Raw genomic sequence first — 16,304 nt, forward strand, 5'->3', positions numbered from 1 at the left:
TGATAAGGACCCCAGACATCAATATGAAGTAAGGAAAACGAATCATCGGCACGATTTGTGCTTAATGGAAAGGGTATACGAGACTGTTTGGCAAGTGGACAAATATGACATTGCTGATAAAGAAATAAAGAACTATGACCCATTCTGGAATGCAAAATGAATTGTTTATCATTGGTAGTCAAATTACACAATGATTGTTTATTACAAAGAAATTGATCAAGATTTGCTGAGTTTTTCCAGAAATATAGTCCTTCAGACAGATTACCCTAGCCCATCAGTTTCCCAGTCGAAAGGGCCTGAAAGAGACAGCTATCAGCAATGAAGGAAACCTTACAAGAATTTTCCTCACAGGCTCTAGACATAGAGATAAGATTAAATTGAAAATCTGGAACGTAAAGGACATTTGTGAGTGTAAGCTGAGAGCTAAGATTGATTGTCCCTGTGGTAGATACACGAGCAATATGTCCATTCGGCAATTGCACAATAATGGGAGTGTCCAGATCTTTATTAATAACAGTAAATAGCTTCTTGTCACAGGCAATATGATCACTAGCTCCAGAATCAATAATCCAAGTATTCCTCGATATGGTATTTATTAGGCAATGAAAAATACCTGTAAAACTGCTCCCCTTTTTTGGAATAATGCTTGCATCAATTGTTGATATTAAGCATGTGTGATGGATTGACTAGTTGATCCTGTGAGTTGATAAACCGCTGTTGTTGATATTTCCTTCCTTTTTTCTCCAGGTCGGCCATGCAGTTTCCAACAACTGTCAATTATGTGGTGAGGCCGCTTGCAATAGTCACAAAAAAGCTTTCCTTTATTCTTTAAATTTGATCCATAAGTTGGCCCATAATTTGGCCCATTATTCGGCCCATAATTTTGCCCGAGAGTCTTCGAAAAAGAGGGGCCGTTGGATCTGTTTGATCCGGAGCTATCTTCGCCGTCCAAATCATCCGTGTACCGCGCGCCTTTAGAGCCGTCGAATCGCAGCGTGCGATCTGAACCGTCCATCGCGGGACCTTTAAAAGGCTTTGGTTCAGCGAACCCTAGCGATGGGTTCCGCCTCTTCTCTAGGGTTTTCGCCCCTCCTCTCTCGATTCTTGCCGCGAGAGCCAATCCCTCCGTCGCTAGGGTTCCGCCTCTGTTCTCCGTGGAGGTAAGTCTCTGGCTCTCCTCTTGCACAGCAAGTTGGAAAATCCGTCCAATCGGCGGCGGAGGCTCCATGGCCAGAATTTGCGACCTGAAAGTGAGGTAAGAATCGTTGAGTATTAGCAAAAATCTGGTTGCCTTCTCTCGGTCCTTCATCCCCTTGTATTGTTGGAGAGTTTCTTCGGATCCGACGAGTTTTTCTTCGGCGGCTTCTAGCTCGTTCCAAAGAGCTGAGAGCTTGTTGAAGCAGGCCGTCACGGTCATGTTTCCCTGCTTCAGTTCAGAAAGGGCTTGATGTAACGAAAAAATCCTTGCCCGATCCAATTTCCCGTACATCTCTCGTATATTGTCCCAAAAAAATTTTGAGTCCTCTGTCAGAGGCAACCCGGCGGCTATTTCTGGGCTGATACAATTCCCTATCCATGTTCTAACGAGCTGATTGCATTTTTTCCATTGTTGCCCTAATTTTTCATCAGTTGGGACGGGAACTGTTCCGTCGACAAACCCTTCTTTGTCTTTTGTGATGAGGGCTCGGCGGAATTCCCGCGCCCAACTCGAATAATTCTCGGATCCTGTGAGATGGTTGCTGATGAGCTTCAACTCGGGTCCGTCGGCTGTGGAAACATACAGTGCGTGCATCGCCGGATTCTGGGCGACCCATGGCGGCCGCAAAAGGAAAAGGTATGAACCCTGTTGGAAACCCCGCATTGGTTGTAGTCTGTCCCTGATTCAAATTTCCAGATCCACCCGTCTGCTCAAGACCTATGGTTGTGTTTGCCCCAGCGTTGGTTGGTAGACCTCCATCGGTCCGCACGCTCTGGTAGCCCGGATGTGATATATCTGGATTTGATCCAAGCATCCATGGGTACGGCATCCATTGATAAGGATAGCCAGAGAAAGGTAACCCTGGATTGCATTGAGCCGGATTGGGTTGCCAGGGCGTGTGTTGTGTTTGACTGGGTAGTTGATCAGCTACTGGATTGACAACGGATGAATTCGGGGTTGCATCGACTGCTGGCTGTTCTTCGGTGACTGAGGTAGGTGTTTCTGGATTTGTCATGGTGGAAAAAAATCCTGCAATAACTCTGTTTTGCAGGTTGGCCAAAAAACGAAGGAAACTCTATTTTGTAGGTTGGCCAAAAAAAAAACGAAGAATCAAGAATTCCTGCTGGATGTTGTTTTGGTTTGCAAGTGTGGCTACAACCAAGAACAGAAGATCATGGAAGGCAATTCAAAGACAAGTGCGGAAGCTAAGCCAGAACTAGAAAGCGCTCTGATACCATGTAAGAATGTGAAAGAGAGAATTTGGGGAGAAAAGCTTTCTGTATTTCTGTATATCTCTGTACGTACAATGTCAATGTTTATATTACAAGACATGTATATGAAAAAAGGAAACTAGATAATGTACAGACTATATTTGATATTAATTGATCCCCGATATGATCTTAATTGATCTGAGGAATATTTAATGCAATTTGGAGATATCTTGCGTATCTTCCAACAAGTCTTATGCGAGATCCTCATCTTCATCTACCAACAAGTTGGAGAGGTACTTGACAACGAACTATTCCATATACATTGAAAGAGTCAGCGAAAATAGTGTCTGCATCTGAAGGGTTGGAAGAGCTAGCTTCACGTGTTCATACTCTTTCGATCCTGCTAACATGTACGGTGCTGTCGAAGACCGTACTTAGTACTAGCCAACGGATTTGCTCAACGTGCCTAACGTAAATAAGGGGACAACAACGACACTTTATCATCCAAATCAATATGAGGGATACAACGCCGAAGACATCGATTATTAAACATTCTCTTGGGTGTAAATTGTGTGTAATCATCATGAGACACGAGTACATATAGTTTTATTTTACTTTTATTTTAAGATGTACTTGTACTTTAATGAGTTGTTTATCATTAATTTTTCTTGGTTAAATTTTAAATTATTTTTAGCATTTTTGTCCAATCAAACTTTAAATATTATCAATATACTGGTATGTCGTGTTTTGAATGTACAATGTACCATCCTATTTATTCTAAATATGATTTTATTCCCCTTTCTAGCAATATATATATTTTTGTAGCTCACCATGTCTAGCCTAGTGTCACAATCCATGATTCTTCCGTATTTGGGAACCCATGGGAGTGAAGCTTAGAGTTATTGAGTGAAGAGTGAGGACGCAGAGAGGATGAACACAGCTGGTCCGTGGGAATGGCGTTAGAACGGTTGGTACTAGGAGTTCTAGAATATAATGATTATATTACTTAGGAGTCCTGAAGGCAAGATTGACCTCCGTGCACAAACTAGTGGGAAGTTGATGCCACTCTCCTGATGAGGTCAGGGAAGGCCAAAACCAGTTGTTGAGCCTAAAGAGGGCTGCTGTCTCACTCGATTGACTAGACGTCCGAGCAAAATTGGGTGTGGTACGATCTCGTATAAAAAAAGCTATTCGTCGTATTGTTCATTGGAATAGCTATAGGAGGAAGGCTGGCCTAGCGAGTGTCGCTAGCTAGGTGCCACACAGGTTGATCTGCAGCCAAGGAAACTACCGACCCGTGACAAATGGTATTAGAGCGAGGATCCTTCCAGTAGATGGGTGATTCAGGGAAATGCCTGTGGTTTTCTTGATCCTATAAGGGCAGAGAGTGATCGCCAGGGCCAGAGGGGGCTCGGACAACGTGCGGCTCTCGTCTAGCTTCTAGAATGGTAATGGGGGCATAAGAAGAAATCGAATTGCTCGCTAAATGGGGATAACATTCCTGGGTCAATGAACGAATTTTAAGAAGAGGTTTGTGATCATGTTTTCACCAAGGGGACCCTCTGTTGGCTTGCAAAGATTAGGAGGAGCTTAGTAGGCAAAATGAGGTGCTACCGTAGGAGTGTAGTTGGCTAAGGGTGCCACACTTGTCGGGGAGCACAAGTGATTGGAAATTTGCGAACATCTTTGATCGGGGGAAGCAAGCAATGAAGTGGAGTGATTTGTTTTTGTTGGGCGACGTTGTCATCTATGTAAGTCCCAGGGAGTGGCATTGATGGTTAGGAAAGCGCAAGGAAGCGACAAAACAGCTTGCAACGAGGGCGTTACAGAATTGAGCGGGGGAGTTTGTCACGGTCAGTGATTCTTCCGTACCTATGAACCCTTGGGAGTGAAACTTGGAGTTATTGAGTGAAGAGTGAGGACGCAGAGAGGATGAACACAGTTGGTCCGTGAGAGCGGCATCAAGATGGTTGGTGCTAGAAGTTATAGGATATAATAATTATATTACTTAGGAGCTCTGAAGGCGGGATTGGCCTCTCATGCACAAACTAGTCGGGAGTTGATGCCGCTCTCCTGATAAGGTCAGGGCAGGTCAAAACCAGTTGTTGAACCTAAAGAGGGATGTTGTCTCGCTCGATGAACTAGACACTCGAGTAAAGTTGGGCGTGATACGATCTCGTATAAAAGAGCTATTTACCATATTATTCACTGGAACAACTATAGAAGGAAGGCTCACCAGGCGCCGCATAGGTTGATCCACGGCTAAGGAAACTACCGACTCGTGACACTAGCACATGGTTTGGCACGAGAAATTCCATGCTTGGCATGATCCTATAGGTAGAGCTAGCTGAAATAAACCTAGGAAATTTCATATTTTCTCTAAGCCATTGTCACGTCCGTTTTATTTCTTACATTAGTCAATGTCAAAATTTTGCAAAATGTTTTCTTAAATTACAGTTGATCTCTCCAAATATATGTCTAGCCTTCAAAACCCTATATTATATATGGCCAAAAGACGAAAATACCCTTATCTAAGTTGGCAAAATGATAACATGGCTCTATCCATTTCAAGACTAGCATCCATCCTCCAAATAAACCGTTGTTTAGTCAATTACATGAGCATACACTAGAAAAAGAATCACGCATATTCTGCACGTCACTCACCCTATTTGGAAACACAAACAGAGACAACACATGGAGTTATGCCGGGTCAAAAAGTAATGAAGGATTTTCACCTCATTACATCTTTGGAATATTCAAAATGGCATTATAATATTAGAACACTATCTTATGGGTTAATATCATAAAAAAAAAAAAAAAATCTAAATTATGCCCACTATAACACAAATACTGGAACTTTCTAAACTTACCCAACTTTTTTTTTTGTCATAAAAAACACTGAAGTTATACTAGTGTGACAAATACACCATGAATGAAACTAAAATAGATTTATATATATATATATATGTGTGTGTGTATAAGTTTGGATTTTTTTGTAACACAAAAAATAGTTGGAGTATTTGTGACAAATTTAGAGTTTTTTATGACACAAAATAAAATTTTTGATATTTGTATTACAATGGGCATAATTTATAATCGTTTTTAAGGTATTTGCCCTTATTTGGTAATTGCATTTGAGGAATTATTTTAAAATAGGCGGTACAATTGAACAACCGAACTCCAGTTCTTTGGTTTTGGCAAATGATCAAGACCTTCAACACGGGTACCTTGGTGTCCAATTAGTGAAAAATTATCAGAAAAATACTGAACCTTTTTACTTGGCCAATTTATTCTGAAACATTTTTATGGTGTTTTAATTTAGTTATAAATCTTTCGATTGTATTAATTTAGTCATAAACCTTCCGATAATTTGTCAATTTATTTATTCTAGCCAATTTTGGCTTAAAATCACTAACATGACAGTGTAATTAACACCAACTTATTCTACATGATATGGCTAGCGTTAACGCGGAAATTTTTTGCATATTTAAATTTTTTTCCAATTTTTTCATTATTTCCCTTTTTTTCTTTTTCCAACCTTAAGCCAGTTGGCAAGGTCACTAGCCAACCCTAGTTGATTGAATCTGGGCGAGGGCTGCCTCCCCACCTCGCTCAACAATCCTCTCCCAAGGTTGGTGAGGGCCTAGGCAAGGCAAGGGTTAGTGAACGACCTCATCAGCCCAAGGTTGGAAAAAAATAAGAAAAGAAAAAAGAAAATGAACAGGAAAAAAAGAATAATAAAAAAAATAGAAAAATTGCAAAAATTGCAAAAATTGTCCATGTCATAGTCGAAAGGATTAAATTAGCAAATTGTCTAAAAGTTTAGAATTAAATTAGCACAATTGAAAGGTTTATAACAAAAGGTTTATGAATAAATTTGTCAAATTAAAATGTTTATAACTAAATTGACACAAATGCAATGACTTAAGTCTTTTTTAGTAATCTCCCTATGCAATGCCTAGTAAGAGTGATCAATGGTGACTCCATTCAATTTGTTTCGATTTTGAAACCCCGAGTTTTTTATGAATATTTTCAAAACCCTTTTTTCAAATCCAATTCTCAAACTTTCTCCTCATGGTCGGACTCCTCTCGGACAACGATTCCGAGGAGGTATTACTAATATAGCTAATTAATTGTTCAATTAACAAACGATGCGATGCTAACATGCCGCTCCCCATCAATTTTCATTTTCATGAATAATGAAAGCATTAATTGGAAGGAAAAATAATACGGTGGGGGATCTCAATTGAACGGAAAGGTCTTCAGATACTTTGTTCAAGATTTGAACAGAGTTGACCGGTTGCTGGGGCAACCTCTCCTCGTCCGAAAACTCGTGAGAATGGCACGGTGGTTGTTGAGATGTCATGGTGACCGTGTGACATGGCACGAAAGCGATAGACCGGAGAAGGAAGAGGAAAGGAAGATCCCGAGAATTTTTCAGAGGACAACAGAGAGGGCTTAGAGTAAATTTTCTTTTATAGGGGCATAACCTTTCGCGGTGCACGACCGTCTGACCGACATTACATGTTGTAAGATGAGCCTTTCGCAGGATTTGGTCCGCGGGCTTTGTATAAGCATAAATGGAGTGGTCAGGATCTCACTAAGAAAGAGACAAAACTTATCTTACGAGCAATAAAAGAAGCGAACATAGTCAACTAAGGTTTAGCCTAGCCGGTCACGATAGATCCAGCAGGCGGCAGCTACTCAATTCGCCCCTACAAATCGACACTTGTGTGAATGTGTATCGTTGCTCTGATCCCACCTTCAAGGGAATATTTGTTTTCTTCGAACCCTATAGAAAACGCAAGCTAGCAACCACAAGCGGAAATAAGGAGACTAAAAACAGTAAATGAGGACCAGCCGAAAGAGTTCACTTGAGTCGGCCAAGGATGTAAGAGAGATCTGGCAAAGCGACGAATTTTGGAGATTGGAAACAGCCTCCCACTCGAGAAAATTGTCTAAAAATCTTTAAACGCAATATACTTTTATCAATTCAATAATAAACTTTTAAACTCTATCAATTGAATCTCAAATGTTTTCATATTTTGCTATTTGAGTCCACCCGACCAATTTTGACTTGAAATCACTGACGTAAATATCGACCGTTCTACATGACATGGTTGACACTAAAATAGATAATTCTTTTTTATAGTTTTATCTATTTTTTTATTTCTCTATTTTTTTCATTTTCCATTTCTTCTTTTCTTTAATCTAATCCTAAGCCCCCACAATACCCTCACCCAGATCTAGGTGAGGGCCAAAATGCCGTTGCCTAACTCAAGCCAGGCGCCTAGATCTAGCCGAAGGTTGGCTAGTGACCTCATCGGCTTATGATTAGAGAGAAGGGAAAAGAAATGGAGATATAATAAAAATATATATATTAAAATATTGGTCAAAATTGTCCACGCGCCAACATTTCCAATAAATATTAACAAAATGGACTTAATTAGAAAATTAAAAAATTTGGTATCAAATGATAAAAGTCCACGAATTTAACTTTTTGGATAATTTTCCGAATACTCGCCACAAACTCCTCGACTCGCTCGTTTCACGCCGATCCGAAGGACCCAGAAGGACCCAGATGCTGGTGTGATCTCACGCTCACGGAAGTCCCTACATGTCCAAAAATCCGCAGCAGAGAGAAATAATCGCCCCCTCTCCCCCCCCACCCCCACCCCCAACGTGTTGCATTAACCCAATCTTTTTCACGGCAAAGAGACAGAGACAGAGACACGGCAGAAAATTCAAAGTCCCCAATCTTCCCGGTAAGCCCCAATCAGCTCCACCACATGTGGCGCAAACCGCAGTCACGCGCGCCCCCTCCCTCCCTCCCTCCCTCCCTCCCTCTCCCCGATGCGTTACCGCCAGGCGTCCACCCACGCGACCGAAATCCATCCATCCATCCATCCCGCCTCCAACGTCTTCTTTAAACATAACACCAAAAGCCAGCCAAGAACGTGTTGAAATAGAGGGCCGGATTTTTGTAATCATAACCACGACCTCCCTAAAAATTATCATTATCCCAAAACACGCACCAAGTGAGACCCAAAAAGGTTAAAAAAAGGAACAAAAAAAGAAAGGAAAAAGGAGAGCAGGGGGAAGACCCTGCGAAGGCAGTGATGCACACGTATGCTCCCCCATCTTGACCCGATCAAAGCCGCCTTTTCCATACGCCAGTCAAACCCGCAACCTTGACCAGCCCCTCCCCTCCCCCACCTCCTTCCTTCCCCATTTTTCCACGGTCAAACTTCTCTTTCATCTTCAAAGAAGAAGCTCCCGCGACCCCGAACCAAACCACGACACCCCCTCCTTCGCCCCTTCCTGTATATATACACACGCCATGGCCATCTCCTTTTGTCTCAGTCAAGCCTTCATATCATATACCATCTCCCTCCCTCCCTCTCTCTCTCTCTCTCTCTCTCTCTCTCGCGGGCGCGCTCTCTCTACGTATCTTTCCCGTTCGTTCGTAGAATTCAGCGCACGAAAATAGAGCGGAGGAGACGGGGCCCAGATGAAATCTTCGTTCACCGATCTGTTGAACGGCAGCATGGGCATGGACAATAACCACTGGGCGTTCTCCGGGACGGCCCCGACGGCCAACGTCTCGATGGAGGCCCCCAAGTACAGGTCCACCGCGCCTCCTTCCCTGCCCCTCTCGCCTCCTCCGATCTCGCCTTCTGGCTTCTTGACCTTCCCGCCCGGCTTGAGCCCCAGCGATTTCCTCGACTCGCCGCTCCTCTTCTCGTCTTCCAATGTGAGAGCCTCTCCCTCGCTCTTCGTTATTGCTTTTCGTGGCTGTGTTCGACCGTGTTTCGAAGTTTGAATTGAACCCGTTTCCCGGGGGGGTTCTGTTTGGCGCGTGCAGGTTGAGTCCCCGACCGTGGGAGCTTTTGCTGGGGAAGCTGCCAGCTGGAGGAGCGGCGGCGGCGGCTTCGGCGGTGCTTTCAAGGGGGAGGAGAAGTTGTTCTCTGACTTCTCTTTCCAACCCCACCAATCACGCCCCACCGCTGCCGCCACCGCGGCGCCATCCTCCATGCCTCAGTCATCTTCGGCCATGGTTTCTGTGGTACGCTTTCTATTGGAACTGTTTCAATGATCTGCCCGGATTACGTGTGATGATCCTTTAGGTCTATCTGTTCTGCTCATTTTGTCAGCTCCTAGCGATTACTGTCGTGAAATTGTGTCTCTATTTGCGTGCGCGTATCGTGTGTACATCGATTGTTGTCTATATCAAGTTGGTGGGCGCAGAATTTTACAGGGTGAACTCTGTTTTTAGTTTGTTTAGCCTGTAGGAGTCCCGGATAGATGAAATTTTAACATAAGCTGAAAGTTTACTAAAGGAACAAGCTGAGCGAACGTCTCCGAATTTTGGTGAAATCTGCCTAGATTCTCTTTCTAAGGATGGTTCTCGATCTACCTTTGAACAGGAGGTGTCGTCAAAGACTCAAGACTCATGGAATTACTATAAACCCTTGATGCAGACGGATGTGTTGCCAGAGAAGAGAGGACGTGAAACGTCGGAGTTTGCCCGGATCCAGAACTCGGCAATTCCCGCGAGCCAAACAAGCACACAAAGCCTAACACCACCTTCTGAAACACTCCCGGCCAACGCGAATACTAATCCTCATCCATCCTACCTCATCAGAGAACAGAAGAAATCCGACGATGGGTACAATTGGAGGAAGTACGGTCAGAAGCAAGTGAAAGGGAGCGAGAACCCGCGCAGCTACTACAAGTGCACACACCCAGCTTGCCCAACGAAGAAGAAGGTCGAGAGATCCTTGGAGGGACACATTACCGAGATTGTGTACAAGGGAACTCACAACCACGCCAAGCCACTGTCCACCAGGAGATCGTCTTCCCAATCGATTCAGCCTCAGTCTTCTTCCACTGCATATTTGGAGAATCCCGATCGATTGGCTATGGTCCTGTCCGAAAACGGGCAGCAGGACTCTTCGGCCTCAATGGGGGATGAGGATTTCGAAGAGAACTCTCAGATGAGCAACTCTGCAGGCGATGACGATGGAAGCGAACCTGAAGCGAAGCGATTGTGAGTTCCTTCATATGATGATATCATCACAAGAATTGTGGTTTTTTCTTTTGCGAAAAAGACTGAATGTTGAATGTTTGTTTTCCCTTTGCAGGAGAGGAGAGAATGAATACGAGAGCTATGCAGCTTCTGGCAATAGGACTGTGAGAGAGCCTAGAGTTGTGGTTCAGACGATGAGTGAGATTGATATTCTCGATGATGGATATAGATGGAGAAAGTATGGACAGAAAGTGGTGAAAGGAAACCACAATCCAAGGTACGTGACCCTTAAATTTCACATCTTAAAACTTATATTCAAATTAAATGGGCGAAAAAAAGAGAGAGAAGAGAAGGCCTAGTTGTGGAACAAACCATTGATTGTCCTACTTTTGTTGACCCACAGGAGCTACTATAAATGTACATACGCCGGATGCCCCGTGCGGAAGCACGTCGAGCGGGCATCTAACGATATGCGGGCCGTGATCACGACTTACGAAGGCAAGCACAACCATGATGTCCCCGCACCACGTGGCAGCAGCACTCAATACGTGAACCGGCCTCAGCCTTCTAACACAGCAGCAGCATCGCGCCGATGCCAATCAGGCCCTCCACTGTAGCGGGCCACTCTAACAACTCGACCTACCTAAGTTCCATAGAGAATACGAGGTTTCAACGATCAGGGAACCACGCGCCCTTCACTCTGCAAATGTTGCAGAGTTCAGATAGTTACGGAGCCGTGGGATCAGGGAAGCAAGGGGGATCGTACATGAATCAAACCCCAAACTGGGATGACATGTTCGCGAGGACTAAGGAAGAGCCAAGAGACGGCTCGGAGTTCGACTCGTTTCTAAACTGAAGCTTCTAACTCCAATATAGAACAGGACGGTGAAAAGTTACCCCCTACACACACACACAGATACGTCATGTACATTGAAACTACTTCATAGGGTAGGCTTTTTGTCCGTGACGCGATTTCATAGTTAGGATTCGTTCATTTGTTTGTAAAACTAGAAAGAATAACGTAGTGTCGAGCAAAATGAATGTCTGCTCAAAGTTTGAATTAGCAAAACTCATTTGTAACGCTTTTCCTTTGGAAATGGTCAAAGTTTCTCAACTTTCTACACATTTCCTATCGCTTTTCTATTCTGCAGCAACCTCGTTCAGTACATTCGACTGAACCTTTGGAACAAGATGACAAAAAGCAATGCAAAAGATGGTGCCATCTCTGGCTGAATTATCAACAACAACATTTGAGTCGTGTGTTAATATCTGGCGAAGATACAGAAAAAAATATATGTACATATGCTGGCCCACAAAGCTTTATGGACCATTTCTTGGAGCCAATAGAACCTTCTTCCTTCAACGCTGAACTGACCGGTCAAGTCAAAGCTACGTGGTTTCGTGGAAACTGGTAACCAACTTGGCTCCATAACCTACTCGATCAGCCCTAAACTATTCAATTAACAAAGCATGCACTGAAGCGAATCTAGACCACTAAAAATGGCGAGCTCCATGGATCTTACCGTTTATTATATTAGCACACATATACTAGGTTCATCGAACTCATTTTCGCGTATATGACATATTAAATTCACTTTGCCCTTAGAAGAACGATTATATTAGATGAGGTGGGGAGGACATGCAAAGTCATGTTTGTATGTAATTGCGAGGTTCCTAATTTGCGAATCCTTAGCAAGAGATATTCCACCTTTGTTATTTTTTATTCTTGAAATCATAGTGAAATCCGCGCTGTCTTAATGATTAATTTACAAATCAATATGTTTCACACCATACAAATGGATTAGGCGTCATTGGTGAAAACATAAATTGAACCATCCTCTAATGCAGAGAGATCAAAGATTAAATATAAGATTACGTTGACAATCTGTATCCGGAGATAACTGCCGACAACGCCAAGGACAAGAAGGCCAAGAAAGCCATGGTGATGGCGGCAGCAGATGAGTCCGTTAACGCATTGTCTGCGCCGTCCCTCATCCCATCTGTCAGGGGAATGGCTGCAGATACCGCCGATATTAGAAAGTATGCCATGACCTAAACCAACACCCGAGCCAAGATGCTCACAGAAATCAGTCAATTCAAGTGATCAATTCAGAGGATCAAAGACTCAAAAACAGATGACATAAGCCATCAATCATTGCCAGCAAATCGTCTGACCCTTTCAGCAGACACATTCTTCATAAAGTAGTCATAAAATTTATCATATGGTGACAACCACCTTGCCCTGGATTCTCTGTATTATACTGATTGTTTACTACGTGTTTGTGCCAGATTGGATATGACCAATGACACAGACCAGGAAGACAAAATTACTGGATAGTTTCTCAGAAAATTGGAGCTATTAATCTAGAATTAATTCCTTCATCAAGTTTCATATCAGTACATTTTCTCCCTCTTTGCTTGCAGTTGCCCCTAGTACCTTCGCCACAATAGAATGGAAAACTCCCACTAGAGTCAAGAGTCGATTGATGTACTTTCCGGTGATCCTGAGGGCAAATTCAGGATCAACATTCAGGTACGTCCAATGAAAGAGATCGTTCGATGATTCCAATGTAAGCAAATAAAGTAACGGATAGGGAAGACTGTTTCCTTAGAAACTGCAGTTTAACCTTTCTCAGGACATAACAGGCCAACTAATGCAGAAGAAGCAGAAACCAGAGGGGCAAAATACGAGCACCTGATCACCACAAAAATTGATCAAGGCAGACGTCCGTTGTTCAAGGAATTGTCTTCCTGTAGAGATTTGATAAATGTGTCTTAATGCTTGAATCCCTGTGTACAGGGACGATAGGATTGCGATTGCCAACAAATACCTGATAGGATCATGTTCTGCACGATCAGTTTCGAGTTCTCGATACCCAATTGGATCTACCCACTTGAGAGCGATTATGAGTTATTAAAGTCAACACTTGTTCTAGTAGATCGAACAATTCGATCTGCCTGTGTCGAATAAAAGAAAAACACACAGTTCCTGTGATTGATTCTGTCTGTATATTATTTTCTTAGCGCTATCACATACCTGTACTCTTCATACTTGTGAAAATCTCTCCAGCCGCCGTGCTCGTTGCTGGCCATTATAATGAAAGCAAGCAATGAGAACAGGAAAGCCAATCCCTGCAAAGCGAACCTGCCTTTCCTAAGCATATCTTCTCTCCTCCACCACCTCAAAATCGACGACACCACAAGCCCTGCTGCTGCTATCTGGTTCTCCGCACCAGGCCCAGGCGAAGCCCTGGCCATCATCAATGGCGGCGCCTGGACGTACTTTTTTGGCTTTCCGTCCTCAGAGTCTGGCATTTTTCGATTTGATACTGTTCAATCTAACTCCTCTAAACCTGCGCCAGTGTGCAATGGACAGAGAAGTGAAACTGAAACAGAGCGACCGATTGACAAATAAAATGCCCTCGACCTCGTCGCCGTTGTCTCGTCTTCTTCGTCTGCTTTTTTGTTCCCCTTCCAAACGCCGTGACGCCTACCTAGGAATCACAGGGTTTCTCCTTGTCTTTTGCCAGTCGAAGCAGTGGAAAGAGCAGAAACTTGTCCGTATGACGAACTTATTCGGTTGACCCGGCTACTTCAAGAACTGTCCGTGGCGGGCAAATCACCTCCGAGGTCATTCAACCTTTTGCTGGTGTTTTGGAACGTACCTCTCAACTTTTTGATATTCATAATCGAATCACCAATTTCACGTTCTCCTTTCACCTTGTCCAGCATTTCGTCGGGACCATATAGAGAACATTTCACATATGGTCGCCTAACTTTAGTCCAATTTTATCGGGGTGGCTGAACTTTGACTTCCATACGGAGTTCTTTGAAAGTGGAAAGAGTGGTCTAATTGAAAGTGAAAGTAAAGCTAAAATTTACTTGCTATAGCGACCGAAAGCAAATGCCAAACCTAACATGGGATACTGGTTCTGACCATCATTGGCTCGATTCTATTTGCATTACATCTTGGTTTGATTCACAAACCAAACTGACAAATCAAATGTTCATCTGTTTCCTTTTTGGATGGACCGAGCAGACATGCCGAAACCTAATACAGGATCCCCGTTCAGACAATTCTGTTCGAAATTCTTGGCTTATGCCAGGCCTGGGCCCTATCGTACCATACTTTTTCTACCCTTGTGCAGCAAATCTAGGGCCTTGCACAAGGCCCCTTATCCAAGGCCCTTATTCCCTTGTGCAAGGTTTCTGCTCCTTTCAGGAATTTCACTATAAATAGAGCACGAATTTTCTATTTTTCTCGAGGTAATTCATTCCATCTATCTTTTTACCTTGAAACTCTCAATTTTCAAGTTACCAATCACTGTTTTGGGGGTAAATTTGGCGTCTTAACGAGGTTCTGATCTGAGGAGACAGAGTCCATGTAAGGTTTCTAAACCATCTTTTAAATAAAATTATAGTCGTCATAATGCTAAAGTAAGATTAGGAATTTGAAAGGATGCTTTCGTTATTCTGCACAATGAAATTTATAATTTTCAAAATTAAATAGGCAAATATTATGTTAAGAAATACTGAAAATCCGAAAAGAAAAATATATAATTTTCATTCTGCAAAGCAAAATAACTAGATACCTCCTCTGTTCTAAATACTTGAATTTATGTAATATCGAAAGGATCGGTCCAGGTAGACCTAATATTAAATATTTAATGGCCACCCAATCACAAATCGAGGCCTCTGTATTCCACGTTTTCTCAATATGTTTCAAAAATTATAGATAATTTCGTAAAGCTATTGATAGAAAATGAAAGAAGAATTTTGAAGAGAAATTGTTATGTATATTCTATCTTGCACTGTGTACATTGATCTATTTGTAATGTAAGAATGAAAGAAATAATTGGGAAAAAAATATACAAAGATTACAATTTGCTATTTACTGGAACAATCACCAATTCACTTGATCAATCAATCCATAATCGAAATTGGTATCACAATTGGAATCTTTGATAAAATCCAATCATATCTTCAACATTCCCTCTCAAGTTGGTGGTCTATATATGTCAAGGACACCTAACTTGCTTAATAGATACGTATGTTGTTTTTGGCACAATTGTTTAGTAAAGATGTCCACAAGTTGCTCTATTGTTCTAATTCCTCTTGTTATAAGGATTCCGTCTTTGATCTTATCCCAAGTGAAGTGACAATCAACTTATGTATGTTTAGTCCTCTCATGAAAGATCGGATGTGCTACTAATTTGAGTGCAGCATCATTGTCACAGAATAATTCACTTGGTCCGTTGACTTGTATTCCAAGATCCAAAAGTAGTCCTTGTATCCAAACTATCTCGCAAGTAGTTTTTGCCATGGTTCGAAACTCCGATTCAGCTAATGATAGTGATACGGTTGACTATTTCTTTGTTTTCCATGAGATTAATGATTTTTTCAACTTGATATAGAAACCAGTGATGGATCCTTCTGGTCATTGGGCAAGTAGCATAATTTATATCATAGTAAGTTGTCATCTTCATGCTACAATCACGAGATAAGAATATACCAAAATCTAGACCTCCCTTCAAATATTTTACAACCTAAGCAACATTCATGTGGGATTGTTTCGGACCATGCATGAATTGGTTGAGAATTTGCACTGCATAACATATGTCAAGTCTTATTGTGGTAAGATATATTAACTTTCCAACAAGTCCTTGATATCCTGATGAATCCTTAAGTAATAGATCCTCGACAGATGGAGAAAAGTTCTAATCATACTCATGAGTTGTTAGCTTGACATTCTATTCGATCGGTATGACAATTGGCTCGCAACCTGATAACCCTCCTTTCGAAATAATTTCTAGGATAAATTTTCTCTGATCGAGACTAATTCCTTTGTCAGACTGAGCAATTTCAA

The 16,304-nt window shown here is 42.3% G+C and overlaps 2 protein-coding genes across 2 annotated transcripts; one reads left to right on the top strand and one right to left on the bottom strand.

Moving 5' to 3' along the window:
* Positions 1-8,738: 8,738 nt before the first annotated feature.
* LOC104426344 (probable WRKY transcription factor 33) lies at positions 8,739-11,563 on the top strand. Its single transcript, XM_010039355.3, is given in 6 exon segments — positions 8,739-9,163; positions 9,275-9,475; positions 9,837-10,459; positions 10,554-10,715; positions 10,842-11,010; positions 11,013-11,563. Coding segments are annotated over 6 exon segments (1,680 nt in total). The 5' UTR covers positions 8,739-8,920; the 3' UTR covers positions 11,295-11,563.
* Positions 11,564-12,310: 747 nt separating this feature from the next.
* On the bottom strand, positions 12,311-13,753 carry LOC104427836 (CASP-like protein 4B4). The gene is made up of 3 exons (XM_018864963.2): positions 13,476-13,753; positions 12,876-12,942; positions 12,311-12,490 (listed from the first exon to the last, which is right to left on the bottom strand). Exons 1-3 carry the CDS (start codon positions 13,751-13,753, stop codon positions 12,311-12,313), a joined length of 525 nt encoding a protein of 174 aa, XP_018720508.2.
* Between the last annotated feature and the right edge of the window lie 2,551 nt (positions 13,754-16,304).

This window comes from Eucalyptus grandis, chromosome 11 (assembly GCF_016545825.1).
Source record: "Eucalyptus grandis isolate ANBG69807.140 chromosome 11, ASM1654582v1, whole genome shotgun sequence".
Taxonomy (NCBI): Eukaryota; Viridiplantae; Streptophyta; class Magnoliopsida; order Myrtales; family Myrtaceae; genus Eucalyptus; species Eucalyptus grandis.